Below are 16,002 nucleotides of genomic sequence, written 5' to 3' on the forward strand. Positions count from 1 at the left end.
AGATCTGTGTTGAGCCTTTTCCGATGAAAAATTCACTCTCACCTAAACAGAACACAACAATCTTCTCTTGAGATTGCACTAACCCTGGCCAAGGGCTACCCTCAGGCATGGATTGACTATCTCCTCTCATTGTTAAACGTGGGAATTAAGTATTCCTCTTGGAGCCTTTTGTTTTGTTAAAAGGCAGGAACATTGCTCCTGTGTCAGTTGAAGGTTTTCCCATAAGCTGAAATTCACTGAGAGCTGAAATCACTAGAGGAACTGGGAAACCTTGACTGACAACCAGCAGAGAAGCGCCAGGAGGATCAGCACCTGCGGACGGTGGGAGCCAGGAGCAGGGATCCCAGACGAGCCCCCAAAAATGTAACCCTTCTGCCAGGCAGAGCTGGCAGAAGCAAAGGGCAGGGTTCTATATACAGGGGTTCCTGTCAATGATACAGTGTTAAACCGGCTTGAATCCCCACCAAGTCACCTGAGAAATCACATACTATCCCCCGAGAATCCCCAAAAGGCAATACTTCCCCTCTCACAAGCACAGAGTCTCAGTGTAAAAAGTAAACCTATATCAAACAGGAAGGAAAACAGACCCATTATTTTAATGATATAACGTTCAATTTTATTAGACAAACTCTTGTTAGCTTTAGTGCTGTAGAATCTTGTACAAGCCCTGTAAAGAGATTTAGGGGAATCTGAACGGCCTTAAAGTTGGATGGAGCGTCTGTAGCAACTGATTTAGGGCCAGTTTCAATCACATTCTGGTATATGATTTTTCATATACAATAATTACAGTGTTCACTTTCTTTAAATTTATAAAGACCACAATACACTAAAGCTGAGGCTAATCCCTGTGACCCTAGAGAAGGGCTTTTTATTAATCCTTCTGAACATGTGATGTAGATTGCCTGCATAGTTTCAAAATAATGAAAGTACAAGCTGTCAGGCAAAGAACAAAAGAAAGTTTTCATTCTGGATTGTTACTTTAAATGAGTCATTTAATCCATAAATACATACAGATGTTTTAAGTAAAATAATTAAAACAATAAGTGAGATTTTGGTTTTAGATCTAAAAGTTTTGATATGAAGCTCTGAAAATGTTGAGGGTTTACTCTGTAAGATATTTGCACTGAAAATGAAATTTGTGACGTTACAGTAGTTTTATTAAAAGCAGATTCCTGTACAGAATTTTGCCCAAGTCACTTAGTTTCTGGAAATTACTCTAAGAATACCGTAGTCGTGATAGGGAAAATTTATCATTAAATTAGCTGTAAAAGGTCCAACACACACAAATACAAAACCCATAGCTTTGTTTTTACATTTTGTTGGTGCAAGTGTGGGTACGCAGGCAGTTCCCCCCTTCCCGCCCTGGGATAAGGAGGAATCAATAAGCATCAGTGACCTGCCCAAAGCAAAAACAACTCCTGGCACTTACATATGCTAACCGGGTGTTTAAAAATAGGGTCAAGGGTGTTATCATACACTATTTCTATATACACAAAAGAGAAGCCAGTACAGACAGTACAAGCTGTGATAAACATGGACCATTCAGAGAAGCAGGAAATTGTAGGACTGGTTTTACAGGGTCACTCCCCACACCTCTTCCTTTATGCCAACAGTTTTGAAAACAACCAAAAGTTTAAAAGAAATAAACCTAATTTTATCCTGTACCATTTTAAACTGGAAAAAAAAAACCACAAAACAAAAATAAAAAATGCAACAAACTGGCAACTTGCAGTTTAGACTGAGGAGAGGAAGGGAGAAAGAAACAGACAATACAACCTATACCTCTTCTAGGGGTGCACAAATCCCGAATTTTTGAATGCCTGTTAGCACAAACAATGCTGCTATTCAGGCACTGGCTCTTCTACATCCCTTCCCTAGTCTTTGGGGTGGGTGTTCAGAGGGAGTTAGAGTGAAGTTCTCCTTCCAGGGAATGATTCCAGGATCAAATACCAATTTCCAGGCTTCTTAGAATAGCTGGGTCAGAACAAAAGACTTGCATGGGCTTCCCTGAGGATATGACTGCACTGCAATCAGAGTTATGATTGCACCTATTTAGTGCATCTTAAAAACAGCAATGAAGGGCCAGCAGCATAGATCCCATCCAGGCTAGCAATGACTGCATGCCAGTGCTAATCCCAGAATTTATATATGGTAGGGGTAGGGGATTATGGCACGCTGGCCTTTTCTCCAAAGAGAGAGAAGAGGGGAGATGCACATCACACCAGGGAAGGGATAAAGAGAAAATGTAGGCTTTGGGTGGTGAAGAGCAGCTCTTTCCAAATAATATTTGGGGCCCAATGTTGGTTCTGGTATGCATCCCTAATTTTCCTTTTTCTATGTTGTTCAGGTGTCTGGCCAGAAGATTACATTTTAAAGAAAAAAATACAATACATCAGACAAACCAAATAAAAATATAATAGCAGGGCTCATCGTGCTTTACTTCTATAGTCTGGAAAATGGAGTTGAAGTCTGATGGTATGTGACAGCAGAGGAGCTATTCTTTAACCAAGGCCTGATCTACACTTCAGACTTGTCAACCAAAGTCGGCTTTTTGTGTCAAAACAGTGGTGGTGTACACACTGCAATGCCCCCTCCCGCCAACTCAACTCCCCTGATTTTGCGACAAAACAAAACCACCTTGACAAGAGGCATAGAGTTTTGTGAAAAAACTTAAAACATCAGTGTAGGCACCATGTTTGATGATGTCTTGGTAAACATCCTCCAGGAAGTGTCTGACAATGCCCATCCTGACCATCAGTTTGAATTTGGCTGCCCTGCAGCCATCTGCCCCTCCCTTTTTAAGGCCCAGGAAATTTTTGAAATTCCACTTCCTGCATGGTGGCTTGGAGAGCTCACAACTCGTCTTCCCAGCTGATCATGGTGGTTCCACAAACCAAGTGCTCTCCTACTTGGAGCGCACCAGAGCTTCTGGATCTGATCAGCATTTGGGGAAAGGAGATTGTGCAGTCCCTGTTCTGCTCCCGCTAAAGGAACTTCGATACCTATGGTCAAATTTCTCTTTAATGGCGGAGAAGGGCTATGAACGGGACATGCTGCAGTGTCGTACAAAAGAAATGAAGGAGCTACAGCAAGGGTACCAAATGGCCAGGGCAAGGGTCGGCAACCTTAACGAAAGGGCCGTGCCTAATCTCCCAACCACCACCCCTGACCCTATCCCAGTGCTGGCAGCAGTGTCCTCCGTGTCTTGGGCAGGTCTGGAGCTCCGGCCAGGGCACCATGTGCCACTCAAAGTCAGCACACGTGCCACTTTTGGCACGCATGCCACAGGTTGCAGACCCCTGGGCTAGGGAGTCATATCATCGCTCTGGGGAGTTTTGCCATTGACTTCAATGGAGCCAAGATTTCCCCCATAGTCAGTTGTAGATTAACTTTTTTGCATGTCAGGCTGTTAATCCCACAGCTATGGAACTGGAATTAACATGAATTAAATTTAGCTCTAATGCCTCAGCACATAGAATAGAGGAGCTAATACAAGACAAAGTGGTCTGACTCCATTCCCATTAGGTACCTAAACATTTAAGTTTACTCCTTCAATCTCTCAGCTAAATCAAATAGTTGTAAAATGGACTTCTCTGAATATGGGCCATCAGTGGCACACATTTCATCTTTAATTTGCTCCTCAGTGTGTAAATTCCACCTGTATAGACTCCAATTTAGACCCAGATTCTCTTCAGACTCACACCCTTTGCTGATCTATGACTTACACCCTTTACAACAGAACCACAGAATTTGACCTTCTGAGTCTAAAGACTTTAAACTGGTACAATGCATGTATTGAGCAACTGGAAGAAAGGGGTGTAGCAGAAAATACAACTAGAGAGCATAGTGTACTGTAAGGCAAAATAGGTCACCTCCTGGTGTCAATGGGATTACTTGCACCAGAATGAGAAGTAGAATTTGGGCAATGGCTTCAAGATTGGTGGCCAAATTCTCCGTCTGACATTCCAGTTTAAGCCTCTTGATTTCAAAGGAGTTGTTCTGGTGTCAATTATGAGAGGAGAGTTCGGCCTCGAGTCTAATTATTTAACTGTATTCATGCATTTTGCTGATGCTTCATAGAGATAGAAATAGAAATAATAGCAGCTACTAGTTTTAAATGGTGTATAGATTCTGAAAATGCCTGCCGGCCCGGTGCTCAGCAAGAGCAGACAGTGCATTGTAGTCATGTCTGCACTGTCCTATTTACTGTGATAGCTAGCTTAGACTCAAATCAGAGAAGTTCATTAAGCCCAGAATTGAAAGGCACTGCACAAGCAAAATAAATCACATTACTTTCTGTGCATGCTGGTTTCTAACTTCTCTGTTTTCATTTTTCTTTCCAATTGATAGCAGCTCTCCAGTGTGTGTGTGTGTATCTGATGATATATAACAGGATGAACATACCAATTAACTTGATTATATGATAAGATCCCCAGGAAACACAGTCCCAAATGTGCCTTATTAATTACCAGCATAAACATTTTATTTGCAACCAAGGAATTTACACATTTCAGTGCTGCTAATCCCTACATTTTCAAACTGGGATATGGGGTTTTAACCACATAAGTCTCTATAAAGTAAAAATGTGGCCCTTCGTTGTTTTGCTTGTATCTATATATTTGAGATATAGTCATACAACCTTGTACTGTACGAGAGATTCATGAACAGATTTCTGATTTCACCCCATTTTTGGCACAACATCAGGGCTTTCATGTCTTATTTATTCAAGAAAAAACTAATACTTCAATTACGAAAGCTTTTTTTTGGTCAGTGCTTCTGCCAATTACTTGCTAAAGTCAAGCACATTTATAGACAGAAAGTAGCATTTTGAAACTTTTACATGCAGAGCTGTAGGTGTAGAGTTGAGTCTGAGAAGATACGGTCTGATTTTTTCTCTTGCTGTAGTTACAGACCTATTACTTAAAGTGAAAGTCAATATTATGGACTAAAATCTTGACTTTTATTTGCATCAGTGTGGCAGTAAAGATGGATATTGCTTGGTTACTGCCAACATCCACTTCCAGCATGAACAAGGAAAAATACTACAATCACATGACAATTACTTCCAACTGTCTGCGTGGTATCATTTCAATGTTAAGAGGTTTAAGGAAGCACGTGTCATGCTCTTGCAGGTACTCTAAGGATATACACTCATTTTTCTGCCCAATGAAGTATTAGAAAACACTGAAATGTGCTTTGTCATGGTGGCTTATTTTATAGCCAGTATTACCTGTTTTCCTTTGTTTCCACTGACTTATTTTCTTTGCTGTCTTTAACTCCAGTTCTGAGAGAGCCTTTTCCTTGGAAAAATTAGTTACTGCTTCTCCATCTGGCAAAGTAGATTCATAAGGAACTCCAGTGGCACCTGAAGATACAATGGAAGTGATCCTCTTTGCAGGAGCCCTTGTGCTAACTGCAGTCCAATTCAGTGAAACTCCACTTGTTAGGCATCCCTCAGACACCCTTATGTTTAAAGGAATAGTGTTGACACCTGTAGTTACAGGTGGAGCAGTTGTTTCTGTGGTGCCCCACAGCCGTTGCCACCACCATCGCCCTTCTATAAAACCAGACTGCATTAGGAAGATGATCCAGACAAGTTTGCTGAACATCTTTCAGTGCTGCAGACATCAAGAATCAAACTTTCTTCTTCAGCTGCTCGATTGCCATCCGCAATTTCTATAGCTGGTAAAAAAGTGAAGAAGAAAGGTCTTCATCCTAAAAACTGCTGAAAGATGTTTTACATTGCTGCCAGAGCTCATCAGCCATCTTCAAACGTGTTTTGTGATCTTAGGTGTCAAACTTACAGTCTAAATATTCCTTATTAATCACTTATGTCCTTGTCTCATGTAGCTCTGCAGCCAGTTAGTTACCAAACTTCTTTTCTAATGGAAATTAAGTGCATACCAGCCAGCTTTAGGAGGAGTCTCTCATCTGCACCAATCAAAGTACTGCCCCCCTCCCCAAACTAAAGAACCCAAACACACAAAAAACCTTGTCTCACAAGCAGCAACAACAAATGAAGAAACTTTTGTTATATAGGTTTCCCTGGTTATATGCTCAGTGCTGTGATAAATTTAATCCTTGTGCAAGGACTAATACTGTGGTTCCAATTAAACAAACCCAGAGTGGCTTGTGAAGTGAACAGAACACAGGCTTGTGTATGGTTTTATTCAGTTTTTCTGTACTGAGACTCATTTTTAAAAGGTATCAAGGAGTTTTCAGAGGGGAAAACCCCACGTTTTTTATGGAGCTCTCATACCATAGGTCCTGTACCCTGAGTCTTTCTGCACATTCATCTTTCTTGTAATATTGTATAGGTTCCCTTTGCTTTTCTTCAACCTATGCAGTAACTCTGCTGTTCAACTGCAGCCCTCAGCCTTGTTCTCCCAAACCATAAGCCTTTAATAAACTCCCACGTGCCCCAGGACTGTGAGCCCCGGAGAGCACAACATTTGGATTGAGAAGTGGCAGAAGAGTTGCTGCAATAGGATGCTCAGATGTACGAAGGGTGTTGTGGGACGATCAAAGGGAGAAAGAGCTATTGGATGGTCATGGGATGAAGCAGGGGCTTTCTAGATTGCTATGAATCTAAGCAAGTGAGGGTAAGAGGGATAACTTCCCCACCTGAGATTCATTAGCATCTGCAGAAACTGTGCATAGAGAAGTAGAAACTCAATTTTCTACTTTGCATGAGCATCTAACTAAGAAAGTGACCCAGCTGTCACCAACTCATGGAAGAGAGACTTTACCTCTCACCAGGATTACTCTTCTTTCCTGATAGCATATATCAAATCCCACCAAGCTCCAAATAGATTTGTCTACAACCCTCAGGCTTCCACAATCCCAGCCCTCTGTTTGTGTCTCCCTTACTCCTGAATGGATTTATGTTCTGAACCTGTCTGCAAATATCCATTTACGCCCCAGGAGGTATTTGGGGGGTAACATTCATTCTGTGCAGAAGGCCTGCTCCACTCTCTGCACTCCTTCAGCCCACATTCAAATCTGAAGCAACGAAGCTAAGGACTGCAAAGAGCCTTGCGCGGTGAAGATGAATTTTTCAGCAATGGGAAAGAATCACAGAAAGCATCATGGCCACACTACACCAGGAACTTTTCCCCCTTTTCCTAGTTACAGTATTAACTTTTACTGTGGTAGCACTGCTGCCTAGACCCTTCTCCACCAGCACCAAAATACCTGGTTTCCTGCTACAGATTTAAAAGAAAGAGTATAGACACTTGTTGTAACTGACAGAAGCAGGAGTCTTCTGGGGCATAACAGGACTTCTCCAGGTGGGCAGAAACACATGTAAAGTGTGTTTAGGTGCTCTGGAGAAACCACAACGTGTGCATTGCAGAACAGCCTAACCAAAGGATATTTAATCAAGCTGCATCACACTAAGACCAGAAATACTAGCTATTTCCGCATATGCCTCTAGACATATTCAACGATTTACAAGTGGTGTTGGGAAAACACTGTAAGAAAGAACGCAATAATTTTTATGCTGGGAAATCAAATGTGAAATCTGAGCAAAGGTCTGATGCTAGACACACATCTACTGCAGAAGAACAAAGCAAGAGATTTCAGGCCAAAGTCTGTCCATAGATGCCCATGTCCAACTCCCATTGTGCTCCCTAAAAGTGCACAAATACTCAAGAACTGTATATGGGACTTAGGCCTGGTGTATATAAATTTTTTAAAAACGAAACGACTTTGACTGGAGGTTTTGTTTTTGTTTTTTAAACCAAAATAGTTAATATCGGTACACCCTCAGTGTGGGTGCAGTTATACCAATATAAAGATACCCACTAATTTATTCACTAATACCCATCTAGTGATTTACTTAGGGGGTTACTCCGCTGTTAGTATACTGGTTTCATATCCAGATATGGAAAGCAGTACAAACACAGTTTGTAAACAAGCTCTTAGCATTTGTTTCCTTCATTATGCCCCTAATCATATCCTTGCACTTCAGTTTGGGGCTCTCTTCTAATTTCCTTTACTAGCTATATTCTACCTCAAAAGGAAATGGTTATGTATTTTAAAATAAAATTACATTTAGGTTTTGTATAGTAATGCCCCGTTGCATACAATAAAAGCTACAAAACAATGTTTCTTTTTACCCATTTTCTTCTTTTCCATGGGATAAATAACCTTCTTCCCTCCCCCTTAATTCTAAGCAGAATTCACATGATCGGGTCCCCTCTTCCTCACCTTTGAAAAGAGTTACTAATTTATTGTGCTGAACAACAGTAGGGAGAATCACATGTTTGGCCATGCAAAAATTGCGATTTATTGTTTTAAAGGCAAGTTTCACACCACACCAGCCCTGTCCTCTCCCTTCAGTGATAGAGCAATTAATTTATTACATGCATACATAAGAGGCAGAATTTGGCCCTAAATATTCACATGCAACTCATTGACTTCTTGGGAGATGCATGTGTTTATCTAAAAGAGCAGATGCTAGCCATTGCGGTCCAGAGATGATTTTCCACCAGTTTATAAACAGTTTAAAGTAGAGATCTGTCCAAGTTGCAAAGTACTGATCTGGAACTGAAATATATGCATGTTCAGATTCTGGGATCTCATTTGGGTCCATGTAGATTTTGGTCCTAAACTATGTGAAAGCATCTTTATAAACTGTTAGCAATGTGCTAGCTAACATTTGAACCATGCCACTATTGAACAGATGGGCAAAATACATACTGGGTATGAAGACAGTAAATATATTGACAAGCTTCCCTTCATGCGCTCTCTTCCTGTCTAACTCCAGTTTTTGGTTGCAATCTGTCTCCAGTCTGTCTCATGAAATATAATTCCTCACTGTGTGGAGCATTTCAGTGCATTATTTTCATGTTTACTGTGCACATCATGGACCGTAGGGGTAAGATTTGCAACAGAACAATTATCCTAGTTTTGGTCCTGACAAGTATTAAAAGTGAACTTTCATTTGAGAACAAACATACTGAGCCCAACCTTAAACTGGAGGTGCATTGGGTAGGCTGCAGATATGGGAACAGAAATACACAGCAACCTAGCTACCGTTCTAAGACTTAGTCCACCATTTTCAATTTGGCCACAATTCTGATTCACCCCATCTGCAGAAACATGTAATTTAAAGAAAATGAGTGTTTGTTGAAGAGCTGCTCCTGAGACCAGTCTGGAAATAACATGTAGTAAGGCATGTACCATACTGCACATCAATTTACGACTTGTTTCTGGACTCAAACAGACCACATTGGGTTTGGGGTGGATAGGCAGAAGGGTTGGTTTGTTCTCATATTTTTGGTTCCTAAAATTCATTCTCTCAACCCTCTTCCCCTCACTGTTCTATGATCTATCACACATATCTAGAGGAATGGATGGCACCCATGAAATTCTATGGATGTGTATATATCCTCACTTTTCATACGTGCTGGCATTTGAAGTGTTCATTTGTGAGTCCTCGCCTACAAACTTATACTTAGGGCTCTTAATTGGTTAAATATTTGATTAAAACACTGACTAGCCATTTAAAGAAAAATATAACAACTGTGTGTAAGTAATGTCATTGCAACCCTATGTGTTTTGATAGAAGTACATCTTAAAAGATGTTTCCTGCTTAAAAAGCATGGAACGTTTCCTGACTGGGCAAATTATTTTGATGGTAAATTTCCTTTAAAAACATCACCTCTAGGATTCAGTAGTGGGAGAGTGATTCGCAAAGATTTTTGGTGTCTCGCCCAAGATTTTAAGCCGATCTTGATTGCACTGTACATAGCTTGTAAAATGTTTTGGAAATGGTTGGGAACAAAATGTAAGTTGTTATTATTAGGACATCTCTACTTATGTGAGCCAAACTAGTGCTGCCTGAAGCTTCAAACTTCTAGATCACTGTTTATTATGATTGCACCAGTAACTCAAAGGAAAGGTAGGTGGTCTGCCTGGGATAGAGCTGACCCTCTGAAGGAAAAATAAAATATACAGCCTGAGCCTTACTTTGCCTAACTGCTTCAACAACTTCCAATGACTGCAGTGGGCCTTGGATGAGGCTACCAGTGCCTTAACTACAGCAATCTTAATTTTGCTAATTCATTCTTTCCTGATATCTATGGGACAAATGCAGCCCTAGTATACAATGGATGCAACTCTATTATCAAGGCTGAATTTGTTTCACGATCTTTACTTGCATTTAGCTCAATGGTGAATACACACAGCTTTTCTGGAAACTTTGAAGTAGAATCTGGGTAGTAGTTAAAATAAGCCTAGCAACTGCAGAACCAATAATATTCTAACCTCAGGATTAAAGTGTTTGTTCTTTCCTACAGTTCATATTTTACCTGAATTATGTGCATATACTGGAGTTCAAGCAACCAGTTTCTAGCTGCTATAAAGCACTCTGTTGGAGCTGCCCTTCTAAGATGGAAAAAGTTTATATAAATCCACAGACTTCAGAAAACTGTAACCACACAGGCGGAGGCAATTTGGTTACAGACGAGGAGACTGTGGTCATCAGCTTCCTCCTGCCAACTGTTTCATCACTTGGAAATTAGCAAAATATATAAAGAGCAAAAATGCAAGGCTGCTTCCAGCACTCGAGAGAAACACATTAATTACAAAGCTCTTTTAGCCTGACTCCATGAAGCACAATTCCAAAGGCCCAATCTGGGACATAAGAGAAAAAATACTGATGGAATTTCCTTTGGGTAAAGGGGAATGAGATTAGCATCACATGGTGCAAAGCTAATCACAGCTGTGACAGCAAAACAAATGCATGGCTGTTCTCTGTTCTGCTACTGTAGGAGGCTAGGTCTGGGTGATGATATATAATGCAACCTGAGTTTGGAAAGTTTCACGCTTATTTGAGCATAGATTTATAAAGGGCTGTCACGTTTAACCAACTTCCCCTCACTCCCCCCCCCCTTTTTTTTTTTTAAATAAAATGTATTTTGGTGACATGATTTGTTTAATCATTTGCTCAACATGAAGATTATATTACTCATTGGGCCAGATTCTGTTCCTATTTAACTCAGTGGGAGCAGAGGGAGGCCCCACTGCACTACATAGCATATGCTAACAGTCCTGTAACCAAACAAAACATAGGAAGCCAAACATCCTGCAGAAAACTCTCGCAGGGGGCTTGTCTACACTGGAGCAGGAGATATACCCATGTCAGCTCTAATCAAGCTAGCACAACAGAAGTGTAGCCACAGTGGTGCACGCAGCAGGAAGAGCTACCTGCCCTGAGTACAATCCCATCCAAGACCACAGGTACGTGCTCAGGCAGCTAGCCCTTCCTACCACCCATGCTGCCGGGACTACATTTCTATTTTTAGTGTGCTAGTGCAAATATGTTTGAGCTAGAAATTACACTTTTCAGCTCCAGTGGAGATATGCCCACAGGGACAGTTCTCAAGCTGAGGGAAGGGCTGGAGTCCCTGCAGCAGGGAGAAAGGAAAGGAATGATTCTTGGGTGAAGTTATTATTTTAACATTGTTTTGTATTTGTAGCTCAAGTTAATCCATTTTCTCTCTCCCGCTCTCTCTTCCCCCCATCCGCCCCTATCTAATGTTCATAATGACATCCCATGTTTGTATTGCCATTGCCAAATATTCCTCCCAGTAGCTCACCTCTTCTGTCCATTCATGAATATATTACCAAGGCATAACACCTCCATTGCTGTTCAGCTTGTGCTCTGTTGGAGGGGCTAAAGAGCAGCCATTCAGTGGTTCTTTAAATGCACACTGCGACGGACCTACTTAGAGGACAGGAACAGAATCCTACAAAGACATTAAAAGCAAGCTAATGGCTTCAAATGTCGGTCAATGTCAGGCGCTTCCATATCCATTATTGCCAAGCAACACTCTTTCCTTCTTTGCCCATTGGCAGCTCAAGTAACCAAGACAAACAAGGCTCACAGCTCCCTTTACATGGGGATAGGTAAATCATATATCAAGGCATGTGATGCAAATCTTATGAAATTTCAGCATTATTTCAAAACCCAGTAATTCTGTATTCCAGGGGTATCAGAACTGCAGCACACCTTCATTTTGATGTGCAGTGAGAAATTTCTTCTTCCTCAACAAAGATATTTACTTAGCAGACTGCAAAGGTTTCCCATTGCTCTCTGTAGCTGCAGCCAAGAGCACAGCCAGGGTCTTCCTTCACTCACCAAAATGTAAGTAAATCTGAAGAGACTCACAAAGAAAATAACCTGCTTTGAAGTCCAAACAGCACTGAATTAGCTAGGTAAGTAAAAGTAGAAAGTGATTTCCCTGCTGTTGCAGTTTCCAGCAAAAACTGCATCTGCTCCATCTACCCAGCATGAAGCTGCGAGCAATATATCATCTGAAATAAGGGAAATCAGCAAGAAGTGTAGTCTTTCCCCCCAAAGTTGAAGGAAGATCCAATACACAAGGGACCTCACTTCAGCAGTGTTGCACATGCACAAAATGATACTGCAGGTATTTGCCTCCTCTGAAAATCTAACTTTTTTATAGTCATGTTTTCAATTTTTTTGCCAACCCCTTTTTCATCATTATTACCCTGCCCTCTACTGGATAGTAATATATTTAGTTTACACAGCAGAATACAGTTTTACCTTCTATAACCATAATGCACAAAACCATGTTCTATTTCACTTAGTGCGTTTATATGTGCATCGTTGGAAGCTCTGCTATTTCCTTACATATGTTCAGGCTAGTAAACAGAAAAAACATTTAACAGATCTCTTCATTGAACAGCTCAGTTTCCAGTTTTTTTACCCGCCCCTCCCCCCAGTAGAATCATGACTTGTCCTTTTATCAGTTTGATTCCTTTGCCAGCTGTTGGTATAGAAGGGCTTCCATGTATTTTTGTGCACACTGTAGTTAACGTGTTCATGTAAATGTATTAAACAGGTCTTCTCATAGGTGGTTTCCAACATATCACTACTTAACTACAAAAGTCTGTGCTTACACCATGTAAAATTTATGACTCACAGAAATCAGGAAATTCAAATATAGCACAGATGCTGAACAACTTTCATGTTGTTAAGGTCCTTCCTCCTTTGGGTCTGGAAATAGTACACATTTAACAATTCAATGTTTGAGTATATATTGCCCATGACTGGAACTCCTAGGTGCTATTACTGTAGCAATGTAGGAAAAAACAAACAAAAAACAAAACAAAACAAACGTGCCTAAGGCTTACACAAAAACAGAACCATCTTTGCATGGATCTTTTATCCTAATGGAGGGCTTTGTGGTTCCAAAGACCTGTAAGTGGGGGGCAGGGAGGAATAGGAGAGGAAAGAGAGGATTTAGGACTCACAGAAATTCTTATCCCAAGTTTAAAAAAAAAAAAAAAAGTCATTAAAGCATAAAAGTTACTCTGAATTAAACAGTCTATAAAAATATTTGCAATGGTGCAATAATAGCTGCTCCCACTCCCAAAATAGTGGTTTTGAAACAGTCCATTACTACAGAAGTCAGATCTTTATTCTAGGCTCCCAAAATGTAATAGTATCTCAGTAACTTAATCATAGAAATTAAATCAAAGTTCATTTTGTTGACATACTGTATCAGCATCAACATCAAAAAAAGTATTGTGCTTGCCAAATAGTTATGCCACATCCTAGGATACACTTAACTATTTGGAGAACTATGAAGTCACAGTGTTCCACGAGGCATGCTATGTCATTTCATTATGCCAGCTGAACCGTTTGGTCACTGAAGAGAAGGGAGGGGCAGTTTTTATGTCGTCATTTTTGTGAAGGGATTACAGACAACTGAACACTTTGGACACTGGAGCCCTCTCAAGGTGATGGCATATTCCATATGCTTTTAGGTTAAGGTGGCCATATTTTCAAAGTAAATTAGGACACTTTCGTTATGCCTTTTTTAAGGTCATAGAATAATCAGACAAAGGCAGAAGTATCCCCCTCCCCCCCATTTTTTTTTAAATGTGTGCTGGTGTCACTATTGCATCTTCTCATTCGATAACATGCACACATTCTCAAAATGGAGGATTTTTTCCAGTAATTTGTTCTAGAATGTGATGTTTCATGATGAACCCAAATAATTAAAATTCATATTGAGCAGACAAATAGCTCTGTCTCTAATTCATTCAGCTTTTCTCTTCACTGTTCATCATATTGAACACTCCACTGGATTTTTGTTTCTGGTAGACACAGAACAAACTATCTATAGTATAGTAAGTCAACTTGAACAGATGACTTGCAATTTTATAACTTTTGATTAATTACATGAATAACTGGGACATTTCATGCGTCCTAAAAGAAATTCCTCAGACACAGTATGAAAAACTGGGTTGCAGGGTCATTATCCTCAATACGCTGCATCTTAGCTGCAAAATTGATTCCTTTGTCTATTACATTTTAAAATATTAGGAACAGTAGAGATCGAAGATCTGACTTAGAGATTTCAACTGACCTTCTTTCCCAAAGGAATATTTTTATGCTCCTGCGCATTTTGTCTTTGGCCTAGGATTGCTATTGAGTCTCTATCCATTGGTATGATACCCCACAAAGTGCTGCCAGTGCTCTAGCAACCGGCCTGCACGAACTTTTCCAGCCTGTCACATCATGAGTTTATCATTTTAATTACTTTGGCTCTGGTTTTTATCTTTTTAACTGACCTTAGCTTTCAAGCTGATGGAATCTGCAACCCCCTCAGCTTTATCAATTGGCCTTCTGTTGCCTACAGGGACTGGGGGATGGGGTGAGGGAGAAGAGATCATTTATTTTTCCTCAACTGCCTGTGCTTGGCCAAGCAGATGCTGCTGGACAGTCGGCAGCTGTGCATCACATGCTGTCTCTGTCTGCAGCATGAGCAGCGTCCAGCTGAGCACCCAGCGTGGACAGCAGAAGAAATGCAGGGTAATTAAGTTAGTAAATCCTCCAAGGACAAAAACTAAACATATGACTGCACATTTAAGGAATGCTTGCTAGGCAAATAAGATCTTATGTCAAAGGGACACGGCACGTATGAAAAGAAGGTAATTCTATTTAGGTCAATCCCACTCTAAATTAGCATGAAGTTTGTACATCGACCCGAATTTCTTTCTAAAGCTTTATAGAACAGTTGCTCTTACTTATGGTGTACGTATGGTTAATATAAAAACTCCATGCAAAGGTATTCATCCTATAATCTCTTAAGGGTCAGTTCCGTACCCCTTCCTTCTTTGTATCTGGATAATTCCTGAACTCTAGTGAAACCACGTACCGCACGGTGATACAGGCAGAGTCATTTGCAGTGCATGACAAGTTCTCTTGATCCTACTAAAACCAGGAACAACACTAGGTGTTCTTAAATACCATCTACTGGGACTTTATCTATTAGACTATTTATAGATTGCCATCTCTCTCATAACAGGCCCCACAGAGAGTGAAGAGGCTGTAAGGGGTGCTCCTCAATCTTCGGTGCCCCAGGCACCAATCTTCACAGTTTGTTTTAAATATTGGGTATTAAAATGTTTGCAGCACTTTGCACACAACAAATCCATAGAATTAAAAAGCATTTAAAAATGTGTGTAAGGTGAGGAAGTTTCAGTCTGCGCAGAGATATTCCATCACCTTGAGTTATTAGTCGTTAATCTGTTCACCTCTAAACATTCAGGATAGTTTTCAGTAGGAAAAAAAAATTCTAGCACATGTGAGTTAGTTATTCCAGTGCTATTGCCACTTTTTGGCTAGGGTTTGTGACAAAATGACAAAAACATGATTAGATTCTCCAGACCTGCGCTGCTGAGGTGCATTGTTTATCACAGGCAACGGAAAGACCATGTGCATGCCCACCTTGTTAAAATATTGGCAGCACATCACTACTCCCAATTCCCGAGCCTAATGGCTCAAGTGTGCTTAGATCCATGCGGTTTCACTACTGGAAAATAAAGTTTTACTAGTAAATGCATACAGATCTTTAAAGAACCAGCACTGATCCATTAGCTATGCTTCCCTCTACTAAATGTATTGCTTTCACGGTTTAACCTCTCAGATACTGGCAGAACAAATTTATGGGGGAAAAA

The 16,002-nt window shown here is 40.5% G+C and overlaps 1 protein-coding gene across 4 annotated transcripts in view; it reads right to left on the reverse strand.

Moving 5' to 3' along the window:
• Nucleotides 1-16,002, reverse strand: part of COL15A1 (collagen type XV alpha 1 chain) — a 247,966-nt gene that overhangs the window by 174,556 nt on the left and 57,408 nt on the right. For 3 of the 4 annotated variants that reach the window (XM_067569855.1, XM_067569854.1, XM_067569853.1), the window contains exon 1: nucleotides 5,231-5,662. The exons of the other annotated variant lie outside the window; for it this stretch is intronic. In XM_067569855.1, coding sequence (XP_067425956.1) covers nucleotides 5,231-5,609 — 379 coding nt within the window. In that variant the 5' untranslated portion in view covers nucleotides 5,610-5,662. Of the gene's footprint in view, nucleotides 1-5,230; nucleotides 5,663-16,002 lie in introns of those variants that run through there. 4 annotated transcript variants of the gene reach the window in all.

Source organism: Emydura macquarii, unplaced genomic scaffold (genome assembly GCF_026122565.2).
Source record: "Emydura macquarii macquarii isolate MOO-44397 ecotype Brisbane River unplaced genomic scaffold, CSIRO-AGI_Emac_v2 contig_2948, whole genome shotgun sequence".
Taxonomy (NCBI): Eukaryota; Metazoa; Chordata; order Testudines; family Chelidae; genus Emydura; species Emydura macquarii.